A 23782-nucleotide genomic window follows, 5' to 3' on the forward strand; every position below is an offset into this window, starting at 1 on the left:
TTTTGCTAGAACACACACAGCTGCTATTTGGCTGCAAAGGAAACGCAGGCACCTCCACACTACTTTGCTTGCTCTGCAAAGTGTAAGGTTTTTAACTTTTATGTTTATATATTCCCTTTTGGAGCAAACGTTCCCCCTGCTAGGTTGAGAAAATCATCTTGATAGGAACAGGTTATCTATCCCCTGAAGTGTTGGGAGTTTTGACCAACCAGTGACACTGCCACAGCTGGCTTTCTGCTGGCAATGGGCACCTGTAACCATTTCCTTTCTTGCCAAGAGCTAATAAGGCCTGTGTTGCTGAGTTCAGGCTACAAGTAGTGGAGATAAACTGAGAGGGGAGGGGACAGCAACCATTCTCTTTTTAGGAGCCTGACTCATTCTCCAGGAATTCTCCACAGTGGGGAGGAGAGGCCAATCCCAACTGGGTTATGTTTAGTATGTGTAGATGGGGAGGTGAAGACAGCAAGCACTTGCATCAAGATCAAGGCTCTGAGGCAGGACCAGAACTGCATGTAAAGATAAAAGGGGTGCCTGGTCATAGCTAGCCACAAGAAACGGGGGAGCAACCTGCTTCAGGTATTGCCAGAAGGGGGAACTGGCACTGGCCAAGACCACATTCTCCTTATTTTACTGTTTGTTTTTTAAAATGTATATTATCTGGCTTTTCTTCCATGAATCCAAAGGGGCAAACAAAAGTAGGCAAAACGATTGGGAGCAACAAGAACTGCCAAATTCAAAACAAAACACCAGTAGTTTTACAGAGGGTTGGGAAATCCTGGAAAGCCACTGTCAAATACTGAGCTAGATGAACCAATGGTCTGACTTGGTGTAAGGCAGCTTCCTATGTTCTTATCAGAGTGCAGGAGGGGAAACCTGGGCCGTGAGTTTGAGCCCCACGTTGGGCAAAAGATTCCTGCATTTCAGGGGGTTGAACTGGATGACCCTCGAGCACCCTTCCAACTCTACAATTCAAGTCAGAAATTGTTCTCCCACTCAAGTAAGTTTAAATTGCTTTAAAGGGGGACTAGATAAATTCATGGAGGACAGATATGTGTATTGTACTAATGCTTCTGAAAGCCAATTGCTAGGGGCCACACAGGAGGAAAGTGCTTGTACCTTTCCTAGAGAGGCTTGAGGCTGGCTACTGTAAAAAACAACACAGGATGCTTGACTAGATGGACTCTTGGCCTAATCCAGCCAGGCTCTAGTTATGTTGCTATGAACATCTATCTTCATGCTGCTCTATAAACTAATAAGCTGTTTCACGCTGCCTTTATTGGGCAACCAAGCTGTATGCTAGTCCACATATAAGCTGTAAGGACTTATAATTGTGGAGATTGGGTATGGTCTGTTTTAGTGCTTCCAATCCCTGCAGCTAATCCCAGGGAAGGTCAATTGCAGCCCATGGGTCACATCTGGCTTCTATCCAAACAGTCTTATTTGGCTTCTACTGGTCTTGCTAAATTTTAATCAAGGTATGATAAACATTGCGCACACAGAGAAAATGTGTTTTAAATGAACGTGGTGGTGATGTCACATTTCACTGATGTGGTGCCTTCCAGATGTTCTGGACTTACAACCCCCATCATTCCTGACTACTGGCACTATTTACTGGTGGCTGTCCCTTGCAGCAGATAATGCTGACCTTATTATGGTAGAGCCTGACAGCTTGTGAAGTGGTAGGATGGTGCAGTCAAGATACACACACACACATCCCAGACGTGCAGTATAGGAAACAGAGTTACTCCCAATAATTCAAAATGGACAACACTGATCAGTGAAACTCAGCATGTTTCCTATATTGCAGGTCTATCAAGCACTACTGAATTCAAAGCTGCTTTGCTCCACAGAGATTCACGAGGGTTGCAAAGCAACTACACTGCTTCAGATAAATGAGTTGGCTAGGTGAACATCCAGGAACAAGTGGCCTATTTTAAAAGTGTTATCATGGCCCAAACCCTTTTGGAAATATATGAGCTCCTTTTCTCCAGATGCTTTTGTAAAGACAAACTTTACTAGCATTTTTAAAAAGAACACTGGGAATATTATGTTGCTGCTGGAACATAGGAAGGGGATGAGTTTGTGGGTAAAAGGATATGAGGGACTGGTGGGGAAAAGGCTGGAGGATTCATCCATTAAAATTACAATTCTTATCTTATATCCTGGATACTACAATAGGGTTTTTTTTTAAAATGCAACAGATGGAAGTTGCATTGCTTTCCAATCAGCACTCCTTGCGGGTGACTTCGCCAGTTGAATGTCTGCCTACCTCTCAGCTTTTAAAGGCATAGGGGCCTTCTGAAAGAAGCCCGCTGCAAGCCGGAACAGTCTCTGCCGTGAGGAGTCAGGTTATAGTGTCCCCATTGCACCAGGGACTGTACCTCTACAACAGCTCCTCTTGGCCTCGGGCCATCACTGGCGTTTCACCCCTTTGCTTCTTCCTCCCCGGAGGAACTGCTCCCCCATCGAATAGCCTCCATCATCTCCTTTCCTCGCCCCACCTCCCACCCCGCGCGACCATGTCCCACCGCGCACAGGCTTCTGTGCCCCGACTTCCTCCCTTCGCACATTCCGTGATTTATTTACAGCCGGAGCCGAGTCGCTCTCTCTCCCCCCACCCCCCGCCCTCCAGGGCAAACAGGAGGCTTCGCCCGAAGCTTCCCGAGCGAGAGGCCGCCGAGCCCGCTTTCCTCGCCGCATCCCTCGCCCCAGCACCCCTGGGCGCCTGGGAGAGCCCCGCTCTCGGCATGCCCTGCTCCTCCTCCGCCGTCTCGGGAGGCGGCCGCGCGCTGCCCTGAGTCCCCCGGGAGGCGGCGGGAAGGCCCTTCTTCGCACAGCGCGGCAGGCGGTGGCCCCTCCTGGCGCCGCGCGCACCCGGCTGTTGCTGCCAGGCCCGCCGCCTTCCTGACACGGACTGGCTCCCCGGCCAGGCGCCCGAAAATAGCAGCTGCCTCGGCATGGAGCGGGCGGCGGCGGCACCGGCCTCGGAGCAGGTAAGCCCGGCGGAGAGAGCTGCCCGAGAAAGGGCTTCGCGGCGGGTGCCTTTCTGCCGGCCAGGCCGGCCCGGGGAGCACGGACGGAGGGCACTTCCTGGCGCAACGACGCCGCGGCCACTTCCTGCTTTCGGTTGCCGGGGGAGTGGGGCTAGCGGGGCTTACCTGAGCCCCGGAACCTGCTCCCCAAGCTCATCGGACACCTTTGAGTGTCAAGAACGGAGCTTTCGAGCACGTGCAGAGCGCTGCCCGCCCCTCTGCGTTTTCTCTCCCACGCCTTCGGGTGCGATTCCTAGGCGTGCTTGGCCCGTAACAATTTCGCGTTTAGAAATTGAACTCTGTGCTCCGACTCGTCTGCTGCCCATTTAAATAAATCTTATGCATTAATACGAGCCGCGCAAGTGTTCGGGTGAACAAAAACAAAAGCTCTGAAGACAAAGAGAGAAACGCACGCGCGTTGTGTTTTTAGAGAATGCAAGCATGTGTCGTCATAACAGGCTCCCTCTATGTCAGAAAAAATGCTTTTCGTGTGGCGTTGCTATTTGTTTAAAAATCTGCTGAACTGAGGACACCTTTTTAATCAACGTATTTAATTGATCAATCGATCAAGCAAATAGTGCAGCCATAAACGAGGTGAGAGAAACTTGGCAGCTGAATCCCATTCCTATATGGCTGTTTTGCTGTCTTGCAAATGCCTTTCTTAATACAGTATTATTAAAACTTTCCTCCAAAACCAGGTCTTTGGTCCTTAACTTATCTGCGGCCTTTTAGAAGTGGGTGGGATGTTCTCTTCCCTCTTGGTTTTAATGTATCTGTGTGGGGTTTATTGTCTAGTTTGTTTATTTAGCTGTAAGTTGCTTTGGGTTGCCCTAGGCAAAATAAAGCAACTGACACATTAAATAAATAAATTAAATAAATTACTGGTTATATTTGTCAGCTGGCATGTTTCTGCTTTCTGTCAGTTGCGGTAGGAAAATTGTGGGCTACCAAATCTCTGTCCGGGGTTTGATCCATGTCTCAGCATGTGTCTGTGTCTGATTGCACTCTGCTCTTACGCCTGTTTCCTCCTGTGTCTGAGTACGCATGCATTGTGGTTGAGTGTGTTGTCTGTCATGCACAGTCTCTGACTGGGTGCAGCCTGAATCAGCTTTATTGGATAATCTGTGTGTACCCCCCTTCCACATTAACAATAGACCCTTTACTGCAGTGTCCTTACAGATGCTAGCTTTGGGTACTAACTGGAGAAGCCATAGGTATGATTGTTGGGGATTGTTAGAGCTAGAGGTCTCCTCTTCCACCATGTCACTGTTTCTTAATTCCCTTGTGGTATTAGCTGGTTAAGCCATCCTCTTTCCCATGATGTAAAAAGAAGGACATACGGTTATCCTACCCAAGATTTAAACATCTGCTTTCCCACAACATGCTTAACATTCCCTGCAAACAACTCTGCCTGCAACTTGAAAAGCTCTAACAATAGGAAGGAAATAAACAGCAGCTATGTGAGGATGAAGGAAATGGCCCCTGCCTGCAGAAAATATGTGAAGCACTAAGTTTTTTGATCCCTCCAGCATTCTGTTTGAACTAGATTTGTAGCACTTTGGGAATTGAGGGCCTAGGGTGGAGTCTGAGGTTCCCCGTCCACTGCAGAATTGTAGCTCTCACTCTTCAGATCCTAAAAGCTGAACTATTTTGCACCTTGAATGTGGACCACAGGGGCCACTTTTTAACTCTCTCCATTTTTCCTTAACTCCCAGGTAGCACCACTGAGCAATGGCCTCCAGCCTCAGGAAGCAGGTGGGTAGTGCACTGGCTTTGCCTGCCGGTGGTGGAGTGACCGCTTTCAAGTACAGACTTCACTGCCTGCCAGCCAGACTGACTCATGACATGTGTTGCAGGGAACAGTTTGGGGTGTTAATTGCCTGCTTTGAGTGTCTTCTAAACTTGCTAATCCATAACAGCATGATTGTGTGTACTAACTTTGGGACATTATACATCACTTTTTGAGCCATCCTGCGAGCCATCCAAACCACTGCCTCCCCTATCATTCTAGTCTTGGAAAATCTCAGTTGTACCCAGATTTCACTTTTTGCTTTCCTGTTTGAGAATGGCTCCAGTTCTGCTATTACCTGTGAAACCCATCCTAATGTCATCTTACAAAAAACTTACCGTATGTGAGGCCTGAGTTCAAAATCTGGTCCCATACTTAGATTCCTTGGATAAGCCCAGTATTGTCCATCCTCCATTTTCTATCTGTCAGATGGGAATATTGGCGACCTACCTCACAGGGTTGTTGTGAGGGCACTCAATAAAGATAATGAAGCTATTCAACTGCCACAGAAATGTGTGAATAAATACAGTATACAGCCCCCTTCTGACCGGGTCTCCTTTTTCAGAGCAAGTAGTTAGCCCCTTTTACACTTTCCCCTCTACTGTAAAATTTGCAGAAGAGAGTTTGGGCTCTGTCTGAAATCAACAAATGCCTTCACCTTAGGCTGAAGTGTGTGGGTTGCTGCCTGTCAAGGGATGTAAACAATCAACTAACTGGATGTGCTCTGTGGGGCAGGGTGGGGCAGGGTTGGTCAGTGACTGCTGCAGCTTTTGGCTGGTTCTCTGCAAGTCATGGGTTGTTCAGCTCAGCATGCGTGTTCCTGCAGTTTATGTGAGAACATACCATTTCTTTAGGCTTAGTGAGAAGGAGGGAAGGTTGTGTCAGTCAAAAGGGCCAAGATTACTTAAATGTTTCACCTACCAAGAAATTTTTGGTGTCTGGATTTGCAATGCCTCCCCTTACCCACTAGGCCCCAACCTGTCTCTGGATGTTAAGGAATCAGCGTTGGAAGCCAAGGTTGTAGGGCAAGAGGCCAAGGACCTGGCTGCAGATGGCAAAGGTACAGAGTTGAGCATGATGAATGTGATGTCAGATGGCAGGACCATGGACGGGGATCCCAGAGCTGTTGGGCTGGATGCCAAGACTGCAAATCGGGATGGCAAAGTAACAGCTGGGGATGCCGTTGCTACGGAATCGGATATTAAGGCTGCAGATTCAGAGGCCAGAGAACTGGATACAGCTGACAACTACGGTGGACCACAGGCCACAGTGACAGATAGGAGACAAACAGGTCCAGGGGGCAAGGAGGACGTGATGCCAAGAGGCAGGTGCAAGAGCTGGAACGCCAGTGCCCCCACCCTGAATGTTAAAGATGCCGGTCAGCAAAGGAAAGGCACGGTTGTGGATGGCAAAGCAACATCAGAAGTCCCCAAGCCAGAAGAGAGCAACAAAGATGACGACGGTGACATCATTTCTCTCGACTGTGAAATTCTTGGGTTTGGTCCTGATACTGATTTGCTGGGACCAGATGCTGAGACTTACATGCATTTCATGCGGCGCCACCACTGTTATGATGCCATTCCCACCAGCTCCAAACTGGTAGTGTTTGACACAACCTTGCAGGTAAGGGGGGAAGTGGGAGCTGCTGTGGGTCAAGGAAGGGGATAGAAAACTGGTCATTTTAATCATGGGATAGTGGAAGCTCATTTCTTTATTCATCGGGGTGGGGAACCTGTGGCACTCCAGATACTGTTGGGACTGATATGAGTTGGAGTCCCGATCCCTGTTACAAATCCTGAAACATCCATCAAAGACAGGACAGTAGTCCAATAGGCTCAAGTCAACAGGTCTGCTCCCTCCCTCTCAATGTTCCTAGTAAAATTGTTATCAGCACTCAAGAAAAGCTAGTTCTCAAAATAGAATACAGGGTGGAATGATGCTGATGGGAGTTTGCAAAAGGCTTGAATGTGAGTAGCTCAGATAACTGAGGGTTAGGAATAATTGGAAGCAGCATAGTTCCAACCTGATGGTATCCCTTTTCTTTCCTTATATAAGTGAATGCTTGCTTTTCACTTCTATGGGAAAAGTAAACCATTATACTTGAGGAACGCTTCTGGTTTTTTCAAATTTACAATGTTTCTGAACTGTTCATCATACGATTCCAGATTGGTATACAGAAGGATGGATAACGCTGTTCACACAAGAAAAAACATAAAGGGGCAGAATTCATTTAACTAGTCTTGTTAGTGGAAGCCAACACGAGGACTTACACTAGTGCAACATGTCCTCCCACGTTATCTGAAATTGGCTCAGGGGAAGCTGAAAAGCTGATGGGCCAGTTGCCATAGAGTCACATTGAATTCCTCCCAAGGAGTAGGGAAGGCAGAATAAAATATCTTGCATGTCAGCACAGACAGGAGTAACTTCAGACAGCGCTTGCACCCCTGGCAGTGTGACCTCCCCTGACAGGGATTCTACACTGAAGTTTGTGGGGGTTTCCCTACCCTTTTAGTACATGTCTGCCCTCCTCCCATATAACTACACTACACTCAACAGTTTTCAACTTCCTTCCTAATCTGTCAGGTACTGGTACTTGACTTTCTGCTATGGCAGGCAGTGTGTGTGTTGTGGGGAGCTGTAGAAATTAATAGAGCACAAAGCTATCAATGGTTACTAGCTGCAATGACTGTGTTCTCCCTCCATTTTAGGAGGCAGTAGGCCTCTGAATACTAACTATTTTGGAATACAAGTGGAGAGAGTGCTGTTGGTCTTCAATATGCATCTGAATGGCTACTGTGAGAACAGGATTCTGGACTAGGTGGGCCTTTGGACTCTTCTTACGGCACTGGCAGAGCTGGATATAGGAACTCCAATCTGTCTGCAAGGATTAAACAAATAGATGCTCACTTTCAGGATGAAGCAATTCTACCTGTTTCATCAGGTTATTCCTGCTGCTGCAAGTTTACCTTCCCTCATACAGTATTTGTTGTAGTTCATCACATTCCTAGAGCTGTGATTTAGGAGGAGGTAGAACCGTGGGAAGAGAGCATACTAGGAAGAAAGTCCAAGCCGCATAATTTGGTAAAAAATAGGCCTAAGGTTGTTGCCCCCTAAAATTGAACCACAATGTTTAATAATATCTAGTCTAGCAGAAGAATATAATTGGTACACAGAGTTGGAGTCCAAGGGGGTGCAGTGTGGGCGATTACTTCTGAATTTTCCCCTGCCCAGCCTTCTTGGCTGGATGCAGCTGTTTCCTCACCCTGTAGATCTGGCCTGACCAATGTGGTGCCTTCCAGATGTTGTACTACAATTCCCATCAGCCTCAGACCAATGGTAAGGATGACGTGGGCTGAAGCCCAACAAGACCTGAAGGGCACCACATTGACTACTCCTAACTGCAGATAGACAGGAATATTGAACAGCAGTCTGGCCCACCTATTCTTTTTTCCTCCTGTCCCCAGATAAAGAAGGCCTTCTTAGCCATGGTAGCCAATGGGGTGCGAGCAGCCCCTCTCTGGGACAACAAGCAACAGTGTTTTGTGGGTAAGTGATGCTGCGTTCAGGAGGGCAACACAGGACAGCAGATTTTGGGCAGAAGGAAGTGTGAACTGGGATTTCATAGGACTACTGCTGGCCATTCAAACTGTACTAGGGATGGTCAAGAAGGCAAGGTTGGGTGTGTGCAGGAATTCTGCAGGTGCCTTATTAAGGAAAGGCTCAACCATCTGCTGTCCTGAGAACTGGGGCTTGCACAAGGTAGCCCTTCATGCCTGTTGCTTCAGCTCCTCCAGACCTACACCTCTTCCTTTTCCTCTCCCCCCCACTCTCTCTTACTGCAGGTATGTTGACTATCACTGACTTCATTAACATCCTACATCGCTACTACCGATCACCTCTGGTGAGTTTTCCAGGACTACTCAATTGCCTTTGCAAGATCTGGAGCAAACCAGCTTCCAGCATCTCCCTCCCAATATGTACAGGGATGGAGGGGGGCAGGGGCAGAGGGGCGACAGCAAAGCAAGAGGACCTGTGACTTCAAAGTACAAGTGTGGGCTGCTTGGAGCTCTCACTATCTTATCCTTTTGTGGGTGACATCACCCTGCTCACAAGTATCATTTTGTGCTGTTTTTAGGTTCAGATATATGAGATCGAGGAACACAAAATTGAAACGTGGAGAGGTGAGGAGGGCACCACTAGGGGGAGTAGTGTATGCATGGATGCTATTGAATATCTTTAAAATTGATTGTCAGCAGTGGAAGGTGAATTGCACTCTGTGTGTGTGCACATGTTTACGTCTGTCTCCCTGCTTCTGGCCTTGATTTAAACAGTTCCTCTCTTAACTTGGTATCCCTTCCTACTTGATAGTCTTGCCTCTAGACAAGGCGCGGCCAGCATTTAGTCCAACAACATCTAAAGGACAACAGCTCCCATAATTGCCTCCCATTGGCCATGCTGGCTAGGGCTGATGGCAGTTGGGGCCCATTAGCCACCCCAGCCCCTAGGCAAAGGGTTTAGGTTACAGTACTCTAGGGATTGGAAACCAGTGACTTCTGGTTTTGATGGGCTCCATCAGCCCTTGCCAGGATGACCAATAACAATCTGGAGGGTCACAGGTTCACCTTCCTTGCACTACAGGCTCTTTTGCTGCATTCTGATGAAATTCCATGTGCTGTAGCCCATTGCTGTGAGCTCATTGGATCCTGTCCCATTTCTGTCCCTGGTGTTTCTACTTACCCTCTCCCTTTGAGCTTGGTCCACACAACCACCCAGAAGAGGGGTAGCTTATGCGGTACCTTCCAGATGTTGATCCAACTCTTTTCATCCTTAGCCAGCATGGTCCAATGGTCAAGGATGATGGCAAGTGAAAGCCAACATGTGGAGGGCACCATGTGGGCTGCCCCTGACTCACAGGGAAGGTGCAAGGCTCAGGGAGGATCCTCCTCCATCTGCTTGCATGTTCAGTGGTAGAGCACATGCTCTGCTTGCAAATGATCTGAGATTCAATCCCTGGCATCTCCTGTTTGGGTAGGGAAATGCCCCCTAGCTAAAACCCTGGAGGGTGGCTGCCAATCAGGACGCAGGCAGTGCTAGGCTAAATGGATCATTGGTCTGATTCAGTACAACAGCTATAGTACCCTTTCTCTCTTCAAAGTGGGGAAACCCAGCCACATGGGCAGGATATAAATAATAAAATTATTTTAAAAAAAGTATTATTCATTGAATCACCGTCCCAATTTCTGAGATGCTTTCAGTGCACATAACATGGGAAGAAAGTTGATGTTATGGTAAATCATCTTCAAGTTGGCAGTGATTAACCATATGGTATAGTGACCTCAAGCTGTTGTATGCCAAAATCTCAGAAACTCAACATCCTTCTAAATAGACTGGAAACCCGACTGACCTCTTTTGCCAGATTCCCCTCCCCCCACAGAAGTAGCTTCATCCTTAACCTGTAGTAGTTCTCCCATCTTACCTAGGGCAACGGTTCCATATACTATTCAGACGCTTTCCTTTCTCCCCAGAGGTGTATTTGCAAGGTTTCTTCAAACCCTTGGTGTGCATCTCCCCAAATGATAGGTAAGTCATTCCTGATGCTTGCTTACTCCTCCCACAGATCCCTCCTCTTTGGCAGGAAAGGTGGGAAAGAATTTTAATGAATACATAATAATAGTGTGGCTAGCTTTGATGGAAAGAGTCTTGTACTTTTAACAACTGCATGGCAGTTGGTCTAAAAGAGTGAAGTTTTACTCATCAGTTCTGTCAGGGAACTGCCATCGGAGCCAGAGGCGGAGGGAAGGCTCCAGAGGGATGCCAGAGAGGGTCCTAGTAGGGAGAGAGGCAGCCCATCTGCTGGGGAAGGAAATCAGCATAGCACCAGTGGAGAAGGGGGGGGGCAGAAGAGGGAATCGGCGAGGGGGCTCCAGGACTCCTCGCCGGAGACCAGCGGGGAGAGCACGGGTCCTCCGCTGCCCACACCCTCCCTGCGCAGAAGACTTCCGCGCAGGGAGAGTAGGAGACGACTTGGCGTCAAAGAACTTCTTTGCTGGAAGAAGTTCAAGAAACGCCCACTGACAGATTCTGCCAGCGATTGAGACAGCCATGGGTGAGTGGCTGTCCAGACAGAAAGGGTTCACCCAGGTAGCCCAGCCAGGTGTGGCGACGATTTACGCACGAGCAACCCCTAGAACCATTACAAGTTCCTTGCCAGAAAACACTTCACTTGTTGATTTCTGCCTGTCGAACAGCTGAATGCACAGAGCCGTTGTCCATAATAGGGGTGGGGGAACCCTCACTGTCTCACAACGCCTACTCCATTTAGAGCAGCTGTGCTGCCTGATGCCCAAAGTGGAAGCAGTAAATGGGTACAGTCCCTGGGTACAGGGAGCCAATCTCCAGGCATGTCATATTGCCCTTTTGTTTCTCCCTTTCCTAGCCTATTTGATGCTGTTTATTCCTTGATTAAGCACAAGATCCATCGGCTGCCTGTTATCGAGCCCATCTCAGGGAACGTCCTACACATTCTGACCCACAAACGTATCCTCAAGTTCCTGCATATCTTCGTGAGTGTCTGGTGATCCCAAATTCCTCTTGGCATAGATGATGGCAAGGCAGATTATTTTTGGTCTCAGTGGGTCCTATGTTGGCCCAGTGCCCAATGCTCTCTTTTATCATTTATTTATTGGTATAGAGCCAACAGGGTATGTGGTGCCTTGCAGAGCTGCATAGGGAAAAATGGACTGGCCACTTCCCTCAAGATGCTCACGATCTAAAGTAGACAATTGGGAAAACGGTAGAAGTTGGGAGAGTAAGAGGTTAGGCTCCACTAGGGATGTAAAAAGGTATCATTTTATTTTTTGTCCCATATTCATTGTCTGCAGTGGTACCTCGGGTTACATACGCTTCAGGTTACAGACTCTGCTAACCCAGAAATAGTGCTTCAGGTTAAGAACTTTGCTTCAGGATGAGAACAGAAATCGTGCTCTGGTGGCATAGCGGCAGCAGGAGGCCCCATTAGCTAAAATGGTGCTTCAGGTTAAGAACAGTTTCAGGTTAAGTACGGACCTCCAGAATGAATTAAGTACTTAACCCGAGGTACCACTGTATTTCTATTCTGCTGCAGTTCAGCTTCTGCAAAAAATGTTATCTAGCTCACTGTTCACTGTGGCCAAATTTAATAATGCAATTAATTACATTATTGTGTGAATGCACATCATTCATTTCCATTGTGGGGCAGGGGGAGCATCACCAATAATGCACTGAAAAAAATAACCTCCTCTTCTCTCGCTACAGGGAGCCATGCTTCCAAAGCCACGATTCCTGCAGAAAACCATCCTGGAACTAGGCATTGGCACCTTCCGTGACGTTGCCATGGTCCTGGAGTCAGCCCCTGTCTACACAGCCTTGGAGATTTTTGTGGACCGCAGGGTCTCAGCATTGCCTGTTGTTAATGAAAAAGGTACTTGCTGCGGGAAGCTCCTCTGCTCTGCTCACCGCTATGTTTGCCATTTCAGCTGAGCCTTACCTCTCTCTCATATGTTATCAGCTTTCTAATTCATCCTCTACTTTTTTCTTGGGCCCTGAAATTCCACAAACCCTATGTGACATTTATCAAACAATCTGAGCCATTGCGTGATGTAGCTTTTGCCAAGCTGCACCGTTTTGGGGTTCCATATTTGAATCCCACCCACCCTGCTTGATCCAATGAACCATAGTGCTATATGCAACATTTCAGAGATAGTGTTAAATCACCATCACCCAGATGTTGTCACTTTTGTAAATTCCACCCGCTGTCATAAAATCAGGAACCCTCTTTTTATGTATTAACTCAAACTTCAAGATGTGATAAAAGCCTGGAAAAGTGGTGTTCACATATATGATAATATGAATTAATAATGCTCTGTGTCTAGCTCTATTCAAGACTTTATTGTGAGTGGATTTTTTTCTTTTATCGGGTATTTCTTAATTATTTTTCTGATTAATACATATGGAATACTTGCTTAGTTGGAACGTATTAAATATATCAATACTTTTTAAAAAATGATGATACAGTAGCTACATTATGAGGTGGGTGAATGGGAGGGTTTTCTCTACTGAGTCCCTTATAATACTTCCCTCACTTCTCTTTACAGGGAGGGTAGTTGGCCTCTACTCTCGCTTTGATGTGATTGTAAGTATAGCACAATCATATTTTTGCAGGTGTAAAGTTGGTTGGCGGGAGAATGGATTTTTTTAATAGCCAAAGCTAAGAAAATGGAATGTTTCCCTGTCTTGCCTCTAGGGGATGCAGTACCTGTTTAAAATTTTAAGATGGGAAGATCACCTGGTAGTTTGTGTGTGTGTGTGTGTGTGTGTGTGTGTGTGTGTGTGTGTGGTTTGGTATCCCTCGCAAATGTTTCCTGAACTCCATCTATCTAAAGGGATTGAGGTGGTGATACAAATTTTCACTACTATTTTTCAGCTCTAGACAGAGAAGTCAGCAGCAGTTTCCCCTCTTAAACATAGGGTGAAAAGCAAAGGAGAACATTGTCTCCAGGGCTGTGATTCTAAATTGATGGCGGATTAGGGTCCATTTATCAAAGTGGCTGTCACAAGGTGCATTAAACCAGTGTGTAGCAACTGAGCCTTGTTTCAGCAAGGGTTACCTGGATATTAAAGTTAGAGTTCTCCCACCTTTGCAAAGTGGGATTGGGGTAGCTTTAATCTCTGCTAATGCCAAGCCCCAGCCTGGATGATATGTCATGGTGGCTTCATACCATTTCCTTGTCTCTGCTTAGCACTTGGCTGCCCAGAAGTCCTACAACAACCTGGACATTACTGTGGGGGAAGCACTGAAGCAGCGCTCAGTCTGCCTGGAAGGGGTGCTCACCTGCCATCCTTACGAAACGATGGAAGACATTATTGATCGCATCGCCAAGGAGCAGGTATGCCAGCGTGGAGCAGGAAGAATGTGCAGCTTTAGGTAACAGTTACTCTGTGGCAAGACCTTGACCTCTCCAGGTCCATAAAATCTGACTTCAGGAGTTAAATGTTCAGCCTAAACCTCTTCTGACTCTACTTTCTGCTTAGTCAAGTCATGTCCAGTGACACTTTCTAATCCAGTCAGCCTCTAATCCTGTCGCCTGATTGACTTTGCTCTATTGGCATAGGTGTTCCAGCAGTAACCATCTCTAGCTTGTTCTTCCCCATGACACTCATGGAAGAGACAAATCCACACTAGTGACTTACAGGCCCTAGGAAAAGGATGGGAAATATTGTGGAATACTGTATTCCAACCATTTAAGCAAAAAACAAAAACTCCCAAAATAATTCTCATGAGACTTCTCCAGGGTAGAAGCTATTCCCAATGAATCACTTAAAAAGGGGGTCCACCGGGAAAGCCGAGAGCCCACACAGAAGAGGTAGCTTGCTCAGGTGGGTGGTCCCCAAGGTAAGTGAAACCATCTTCAGATGCTGATGAGAACTGGACACCTAAAGGCTGCTTCACATGTTATATGAGAGAAAACAGCTGTTTGCTGCCATACAGCAGGAAACCATAGCAAGTCCCAGCTCCCTGCTGCACATACAGGTCTCATGCATATGGTGGGAAACATCTATCTGTTGCGTGTAATGATTTACTGAACCAATGGGGAACCTGTGGTCCTTCACAAAGCGTTGGGACCCCAATTCCCATCAGCCCCAGCCAGCATGGTCAATGGTCAGGGATGAAGGGTAATGTATCATAGAATCATAGAGTTGGAAGAGACCACAAGGGCCATCAAGTCCAACCCCCTGCCAAGCAGGAAACAAAAACACCTAGAGGGTCACAGATTCCCCATTCTAGAAGCAAACAGGTGTTTCCATATGCAAACACACATACCTTAAAAAATTATAATGTGGGAAGCAGCCCTAGACTTATTTTCTGTACAGCACAGTTGCTCCTCTGCAACTAAAGGCTAATAGGCGGCGCAACAGCACCCAGCTTTAACTTTTCTGCCTGCCACTCTTAATTGTAACTTTTCCCAGAATGCCCTGTCCCTCGGCTATCTTGCTGTACTAGGATGGTGATGATGTTAATAATAATAATAATAGCATTATGCCACCAAAGGGAAACGTTTCTGAGGTTTGCCTCAGGACGGAGGGGTAACTCTAGCCCTGTGGATGTCAAGCACTCATCTCAGCTCATCCCGTTACCATACTCTTCTCTCCGTGATGGTGTGTGGCTCACTCATCTGGCAGGTCCATCGTCTGGTTCTGGTGGATGAGAAGAAAACCCCGCGGGGGATCGTGTCCCTCTCTGACATTCTCCAAGCCCTGGTTCTCACGCCTGCAGGTATCGATGCCCTAAACTCTTAAGCCGCCTGACGCTCCATCCTTCCTCCATTTGTACCCTCCATTTCCTCCGCTTCTCTCCAGCTCAGGTAGGCCCCATGCCTTGGCCTCTCTAGCCTCTGCCCTGCTGCTCATTTTTGCCTTGCTGCTGGGTCTCTCTTGTCCGTCCGGCCAAGCCAGGTCTGTATTTCTGTCTGTCTAGAACCAAACACCCAGCCTGGAAGGGAGGCCAATGCTATGGATCGTAAACACAGCATAGCCTTGTAGGAGGAACCTCTTCATGAGAGGGCCGCCGGGTGGCAATACAAGAATGGGCCTTTTCTGCAGTGGCTCCCTGGGGAGGCTCACCTGGCACCTTCATTACATATATCCAGGCAGCAGGTGAAAAGGTTTCTCTTTAACCAGGCCTTTGGCTGATTAACATTCTATGTCCTTTTTAATGTGTTTGTGGGAGGGGGGCTTATGGGTTTGTTTTAATTATGTATTTTGCATTTATTTTTATGTTGTGAACTGCCCTGTGATCTTCAGATGAAGGGTGGTATACAAATTTAATACATTATTTTATGATTATGATTATTAGGGGGGCTGCTCAGACACACGCAGGCAGGGTTCCAGCTTCTGGCATGAGAAAGGCCTCCTGATACATCAAAGCTGTGCTTAAACCTTTAAAATCAGCAGCTTCTCATTCCACCTCTAATCCATTCGGATTTTCTCCTTACTCTTTTTCACATCCCTTGATGCTAGCACAGCACACCAATTGTTGGAAGTGTTTTGTTGCATGGGAAGAGCTGGTTATAGAACTGGACGGCATCAGAGGAACCCTCTGCATCCAGAAAACTAAGCAGCTGTGTAGTGGGAAAGCTGGTGTATGTCTCACATATATGTAAATTTCTTTTGGCAGAGTGTTAGTAGATGTGCTGCATGTTAGATTCATTTCCAATTGAAATGATAAAACCCTGCTTTTCCACTGCATTTCCCTAGCACAGATTTTATAATAATAATAATAATAATAATTTATTATTTGTACCCCGCCCATCTGGCTGGGTTTCCCCAGCCACTCTGGGCGGCTTCCAACAGAAATGAAAAATACACTAAAATGTCACATAATAAAAACTTCCCTGAACAGGGCTGCCTTCAGATGTCTTCTGAATGTCAGGTAGTTCTCCATCGCCTTGACATCCGGTGGGAGGGCATTCCACAGGGTGGGCGCCACCACCGAGAAGGCCCTCTGCCTGGTTCCCTGCAACTTGGCCTCTCGCAGGGAGGGAACCGCCAGAAGGCCCTCGGAGCTGGACCTCAGTGTCCGGGCAGAACGATGGGGGAGGAGACGCTCCTTCAGATATACTGGACCGAGGCCATTTAGGGCTTTAAAGGTCAGCACCAACACTTTGAATTGTGCTCGGAAACGTACTGGGAGCCAATGTAGGTCTTTCAAGACCGGTGTTATATGGTCTCGGCGGCCGCTCCCAGTCACCAGTCTAGCTGCCGCATTCTGGATTAGTTGTAGTTTCCGGGTCACCTTCAAAGGTAGCCCCACGTAGAGCGCATTGCAGTAGTCCAAGCGGGAGATAACCAGAGCATGTACCACTCTGGCAAGACAGTCCGCAGGCAGATAGGGTCTCAGCCTACGTACCAGATGGAGCTGGTAAACAGCTGCCCTGGATACAGATTTGACCTGTGCCTCCATGGACAGCTGTGAGTCCAAAATGACTCCCAGGCTGCGCACCTGGTCCTGCAGGGGCACAGTTACCCCATTCAGGACCAGGGAATCCTCCATACCTGCCCGCCTCCTGTCCCCCAAAAACAGTACTTCTGTCTTGTCAGGATTCAACCTCAATCTGTTAGCCGCCATCCATCCTCCAACCGCTTCCAGACACTCACACAGGACCTTTACCGCCTTCACTGGTTCTGATTTAAAAGAGAGGTAGAGCTGGGTATCATCTGCATACTGATGAACACCCAGCCCAAACCTCCTGATGATCCCTCCCAGCGGCTGCATGTAGATGTTGAAAAGCATGGGGGAGAGGACAGAACCCTGAGGCACCCCACAAGTGAGCGGCCAGGGGTCTGAACACTCATCCCCCACCACCACTTTCTGAACACGGCCCAGGAGGAAGGAGCGGAACCACTGTATGACAGTGCCCCCAGCTCCCAGCCCCTCAAGACGGTCCAGAAGGATGTCATGGTCGATGGTATCAAACGCCGCTGAGAGATCCAGCAGAACTAGGAAACAGCTCTCACCTTTGTCCCTAGCCCGCCGGAGATCATCAACCAGTGCGACCAAGGCAGTTTCAGTCCCATGATGAGGCCTGAATCCCGACTGGAAGGGATCCAAATGGTCCGCTTCTTCCAGGCGTGCCTGGAGTTGTTCAGCAACCACTCGCTCAATCACCTTGCCCAAGAATGGAAGGTTTGAGACTGGGCGATAATTGGCCATCGTGGCCGCATCTAAAGATGGTTTTTTAAGAAGCGGTTTGATAACCGCCTCTTTCAGCGGGTCTGGGAAGGCTCCCTCACGGAGGGAAGCATTCACCACCCCACGAAGCCCATCGCCCAGTCCTTCCCGGCTAGCTTTTATAAGCCAGGATGGGCAAGGATCCAGGAGACAGGTGGTTGGCTTCACTCGTCCAAGCAGCCTGTCCACATCCTCGGAGGTAACAGATTGAAATTGATCCCACACAACTTGACCAGACAGGACTCTAGCACTCTCCCGCCCCGGCCCTGCTCCCACGGTGGAGTCTACTTCTTCCCGAATCTGAGCGATTTTATCTGCAAAAAAATTTGCAAAATCATTGCAGGAGAACATGTGGCCCGTACTGGGCCCCGATGTTACAGGTGGTTCCGCTAAATTGTGAACCACCTGAAAGAGTCTCCTGCTGCTGTTTTCTGCAGACGCAATAGAGGCGGTGAAGAAAGTCTTCTTCGCCGTCGCTATCGCCACTTGGTAGGCTCGACGTTGAGCTCTAACCCGTGTCCGGTCAGATTCAGAATGAGTTATCCGCCACCGGCGCTCTAGCCGTCTCAACGATTGTTTCATTGCCCTCAGATCTGTGGAAAACCACGGGGCTCTCCGGGCTTCATGCAATCGGAGAGGGCGCTTCGGAGCCAAACAGTCAATAGCCCTGGTTAAATCCACATTCCAGCGGGCCACCAGGGAATCGGCTGAAAGGCCATCAACATGGGATAAGGCATCCCCTACCACTCTCTGGAAACCATTTGGATCCATTAAGTGGCGGGGGCGGACCATCCGAATCGGTCCCACCTCCCTGCAGAGGGGATGGGTCGCAGAGAAGTCTAGTTGCACCAGGAAGTGGTCTGACCATGGCACTTCTTTCATTTCACTTTTACTTAGTGTCAGATCACCAACATCCGTAGAGGTAAACACCAGGTCCAAGGCATGTCCGCGGCTATGGGTTGGGCCAGACATATTCAGGGACAGCCCCATGGAGGCCATGCTTTCCACGAAGTCCCGAGCGGCCCCTTGTAAGGTCGTGTCGGCATGGATGTTAAAATCCCCTAGGACGACCAAGCTAGGTGTCTCCAGGAGAACATCCGCCACGACCTGAAGCAGCTCGGGCAGGGAATCCTTGGTGCAGCGGGGAGGTCGGTACACCAAAAGGAATCCTGTACTGCCCCTATTGCCCAACTTCCAGAACATGCACTCAGAAAACTGGGTCTTCCCAATAGGACGCCTGGTGCAAACTAATGACTTCCTAAAAATCACTGCAACCCCCCCTCCCCGCCCACATGACCTGGGTTGCTGTGCGTAAGAGAAACCTGGTGGACAAGCAGCGGCAAGGACAGGCCCATCTGCTTCATCCAACCAAGTCTCTGTTACACATGCCAGGTCAAGTCCTCCATCCATGATCAAGTCATGGATGGCAGTGGTCTTATGAATCATTGACCTGGCATTGCACAGCAACACTTTCAGGTCATGTGGGTATCCCTTGCTGATTCTAGTATTCATCCGGTCAGGACCAGACCCAGAGGCAGGGATAGTCCTCAGACAACGACTAAACCTGCCTCCTCTGTAATGACATGGTCTGGTCTTAGCGTAACTCCTCCTCCTACCCGTGATCACTGAGATCGGTTGTCCCAGTGCATTCCCCCCTGTGAAACATATCCCAGCCATTTTGTGGGCTGGGGCCCATTCCCCGGCAGCCCTGACCCCTCCCCTTAAGAGCAAAATAACCCCTTTAAAAAACAAAACAAAAAAACACACAAATACAACAATACAAATAAAAAACAATAAAAATTACAAAAATTACAAAAACATAAAATCAAACAAATTCCCAGGCCCAATAAACATCCACCGCACCCCCCCCCACATACAAAAAATTCAAAATAAAATTTTTAAAACATTTTAAAAGCACTCTGCAGCCCTCCAGCAGTGACAGCAACTGTTCTAGTGAGGCCCGTCAGGCCCTGCCCCAGGCCAGATGGTGAGTGGCAGGAAGGAGCAGGGCCCTCAGACACTCACATACAGGAGAGTCCTCCCGGGCAGCAGAGTCCAGCAGTCCTTTATGAGGCTTCAGGCCCCGCCCCAGGCCAGATGGTGAGTGGCAGGAAGGAGCAGGGCCCTCAGACACTCACATACAGGAGAGTTTTACAGTAACAACCAGTTCGCTGGGTAACATGAGCTGGGGGTTATGTTACTTCCCATGCCCTGTAGTCACCCCAGCTGATTTATTTACCTGTTGTGGTTGCTAAAGGCACAGAGGCAGTTACAGCTTGGGGGCAAGTAGAGTGTCAGGTCAGCTGTTAAGCCTAGCCTTTAAAGGTTGCAATGGAAAAATATGATATTCAGTGGATAAAGCACACACAGCCACAGTTTCCCACTCCCAAATTCCCCCCTTTATCTGAAAGCTCTCCTGTGACTTCAAAGCTGCCCATCAGTAATTCAGCCACTGTGTATCTCAGAAGAGTTCCCCCTGCCCCCTTCCATGCCTTGTAAACTATTTTTACTCATCTGCTGTGATTTCTTCTCTGACTTCTAACTCAGGAGTTCTCAAGCTTTCTACCCCCCAGCAACCACCTGAGAGGCCTACCAAACACAAAATGGCAGAGCCAGTAATAGAATGGTGGTGAATGGAGGCCGAGTTTATTCTAATCATCTGGCATAATTGTTCACTGGTATCTAATCCATTTCTGGAACCTGCTAAATTCTCTGCCAAAGTGGTTTCCTTGTGACAAGGAGTTCCATAGTTCAGCTTTCCTCAAGCTAAGTATAAATATTGGAGTTACCATGACTCAGCCTCTCCTTTATAGGCAGAATTTGCTGAGCTAGAGGCTAAAAGGGGAGAAGGTATTTTATCTGCACATACCTCTTTCCCCCAAAACACACACACACACATGCCATTCAAAAAAGTATTTTTCATAATCTCTCATTTCTTCTCTCCATCTCCTTTCACACTTAACTTGTATCCTACTTTCCCCTGCCAGAAACAGCCTGCTTCTTTAATCCCTTCTCTTTGTTCCCTTTACGTTTGCTTCTTCTCTTACTTCCATTCTTTTTATTCCCAGTTAATTTTACTTAAATTAATATTTAATCTCTCTAATATAAAGGGCTCAGCAATCTCCCTTGCAACAAGGCTTCCCTTACCATTGTGGGGAGCGGGGACAGTATAGTAGTTTGCTATTGCAGGATCCAGCTTCTGCTACTTTTATTACATTATCTACAAGTTTTGGGGGGCATCATCAGCTTTCTCTCGCTCTTCCACCTGCATAGGAGCATCTCAGTGATGGATGAGCACAGCAGCTAGAAAAAGGAGCTAAGGAACCTTCTCCTCCCATCTTGACATAAGCTATAAAGGGTGGGTGGGTGGGGTAGATCAGCCTCTTGCCTTGCCTCGCTGGTGCACAACCTAGACTACCCATTAGTTGTTATAGCAACCACATTATTATTTCCTCTTGCGTTTACCACTCAATTCCCCCAAAAAGCACACAATTCAGGCTGATGTGGCTCCCAGGAGAGGCTCTGGCCACAGGTACACAGGATGCCACCACCTATGGCTTTTTGTTGCCTTGTTCCACTGGGCTTGAGTCTGATTGATCTCCCTTGTTCTTACCTGATGCCATGGGCTCTCTGGTTCACTGTGTTGCCACCTTCCCGCAACTAGCTGTGTGTACGGCTGCATCTGTGCTCCTACATGTTTGTACGCAAGCTGGGGTGGATCTGTCCGTGGTCTGTGTAGGGTAGCATCTCTTTGGTCAGCGCCTGGAGCCACCATGCCACAGAGGGAGTGGCTTACCCGTGCAGTCCTCATGATGTTGTTGGACTTTCCAAGTCAGATCAGCCCTCAGCCAGCATGGGGAAAGTATGGGATGATGGGAGGTGGTGTAGGACATCTAGGAGGGCCACACATTTTCTGGGCCTGATATAAGGAAATGCAAGTTGCCTCAAGTATAATTCACTGCAGAATAAATCAGTGGGATAGAGCTGCTTAGCCAAAATCCTAAGCCATTTTTTTGCTGCAGAACCCCCCCACTCCCAGTACAATGTTTGAAAGGCAGCTAAGAAACTGCAAGTAAGTTCGATCTGCACCTAACTTCTGGCTGAGTTACTTTTAGGATTGCCACTCAACCGACTGGTTTTGGCTCCTGATTATCTAGTTTATGATGGAGCACAAGAAATTTAATAAGCTTGGGCATGCAACACCAGTGGCTAAAACACTAAAGCTCAGAGCAGCTTCCCAAGGCTTCTCAGGCAGTCTCCCCCTGTATATGGCTTTCAGGGCCAAACTTGCTCAGCTTGAGCAATGCAACTGCTTTTAAGCAGAACACCCTCTCTGGTAATTGCAACCACGGGACTACCCAAGAACTGCAAGGGCTGGGTTGGAGAAGAGAGACCACCAGCTAACATGATAAAAAGCAGCATGAAAAGAGGAGGTGCATTTCAGGCACCAACTAGCCTCTGATCATCAAAAGCCTCTAACTGTAAGCAAGAGGTTTTGAACTTTTAGAAACTTTACTGATCACCCCATTTGGGAAGATTGTTTTTTAGTGAGGAGGCCTCTGCATCAAATGAGGCTTCTGCACGTTCTCTAGGCCAGGAGTTTGTTATAGGAGGCACAGCCTGGCCTGTGTCTATGACTGCAGCGATTCTTCCCAGCAGGCCAGCTTGGGGAACAGGACTTATCCTCTGGGATCTGTAGTTCATGGAAGAAAACAGCTGCTTCCCAACCGAATCACGCCCATCAGACAACAAAGAGGGAGAAGCATAGGGCAGGATCCTTCTCCCACTATGGTATTAACTTTCTTCATTCCCTTCTACAGGCATCGACCGGTATTCAATCTGATGCCATTAAAGGCCACACTTGCTACCCAGCACTTTGGGTTACCTCCAGGGCATCTATGACACATGAGGGTAAGGTGGGGCTTTCCAGCCCATGAGAGATTTCTTCCTAACAGGCAACATTGGTGCCTTGGCTGCGCGTTCCTCCTCCCTCCTCCCTTTCATGATGCAGAAAGAGGTGAGAGAAGCAATAAGAAAGGAGGATCTGAACTGCAGAACTGTAAATAGATTTTTCAACCGCTGAAATCTGCTAGAGTGTTATAGAAGCAGCCATGCTACAGATGGAGAGAAAGCTGGCCCTGTTGAACATTTGCACCTGTTGCCTGTCTCCTTTTTCTATCCTCTGCTGACTGTAGGACGTTATCATGCACAAAAATCCATCCTGCTTCAAGGCCTCTAGCAGATGCTTTTGACTGAACTGAAGTGACTGCTACTGCTCCAGAGATACGGACACTCAAGAAGGCCCATGACACTCACAAGAGGAAGGTAGACTACGAGCGCAGTGTTTTGGCTCCATGACTTCAACAGGGAGAAAGGATTTCTGCATTAGACCCTGCTGCTTTGGAGAAAAGGCAGGTTGCTTCCAACACAGGACTAAACACTTAGCAGGCTATTGCATTATTTTTATTGTTGTGATTTTTCATTGTACATGAACCAGCAACAAGGTGTGAGGCTGATGTGACCTAAGCTGAAGAAAAATAATTTAAGAGGGAACGGGGAGTTCTGAAATTCATGGAAATGCTTTCAGATGTATTTTATACTATTACAGAACACTATGGGGTCACTTTCTGTCAACTTTAGAAAAAACCTAGCTCAGTCCACCATTTTCCTATAGCTGACAACAAGCAACTTGCAATCTTTCCTCTTCAGCCTACAGTAAAAACCAAGGCTTTTGACTACAGTGGTATCTCTGGTTACATACTTAATTCGTTCCAAAGGTCCATTCTTAACCTGAAACTGTTCTTAACCTGAAGCACCACTTTAGCTAATGGGGCCTCCCACTGCTGCCTCGCTGCGGCGGCGCAATTTCTGTTGTCATCCTGAAGCAAAGTTATTAACCCGAGGTACTATTTCTGGGTTAGTGGAGTCTGTAACCTGAAGCGTATGTAACCTGAAGCGTATGTAACCCAAGGTACCACTGTATTGAGTTCCCCTAGCAGCAACAGAAGGATTTGCTAGGAGGTAGGTAGCATTTTCCCAGCAGACTTAGTGGGGAGGGTCTCACTACAGGAAAGCATGCAGTTTCTCTTCTTGTTGTTGTGTTCATGTTCTTTGAAATAAACTTTCATATTAAGACACAGACTATATGCAAACAAGCATGATTACGTTTGTTTGTATGCATAAGGTACTTGGATA

The 23782-nt window shown here is 47.8% G+C and overlaps 1 protein-coding gene across 6 annotated transcripts; it reads left to right on the plus strand.

Moving 5' to 3' along the window:
• The first annotated feature begins 845 nt into the window (after window positions 1-845).
• On the plus strand, window positions 846-23742 carry PRKAG3 (protein kinase AMP-activated non-catalytic subunit gamma 3). Of its 6 annotated transcripts, none has more exons than XR_014170777.1 (13): window positions 849-997; window positions 4748-4787; window positions 5792-6444; window positions 8286-8367; window positions 8664-8722; window positions 8957-9002; window positions 10347-10401; window positions 11258-11384; window positions 12115-12280; window positions 12954-12991; window positions 13599-13745; window positions 15040-15221; window positions 22408-22524. XR_014170777.1 is itself a non-coding variant. In XM_081920439.1 (13 exons), the coding sequence occupies exons 1-13, from the start codon at window positions 938-940 to the stop codon at window positions 22428-22430; spliced, it is 1590 nt and encodes a 529-aa protein (XP_081776565.1). In that variant the 5' UTR covers window positions 851-937; the 3' UTR covers window positions 22431-23742. The 6 variants fall into 6 exon arrangements, 5 of the variants coding, with proteins under 5 accessions (XP_081776566.1, XP_081776565.1, XP_081776567.1 ...); XM_081920439.1 differs by having other exon boundaries at window positions 851-997; window positions 15040-15133; window positions 22408-23742; XM_081920441.1 differs by lacking the exon at window positions 849-997 and adding an exon at window positions 2543-2993 and having other exon boundaries at window positions 15040-15133; window positions 22408-23742.
• Window positions 23743-23782: the final 40 nt, after the last annotated feature.

This window comes from Podarcis melisellensis, assembly GCF_964234715.1.
Source record: "Podarcis melisellensis genome assembly, chromosome: 1".
Lineage (NCBI taxonomy): Eukaryota > Metazoa > Chordata > Lepidosauria > Squamata > Lacertidae > Podarcis > Podarcis melisellensis.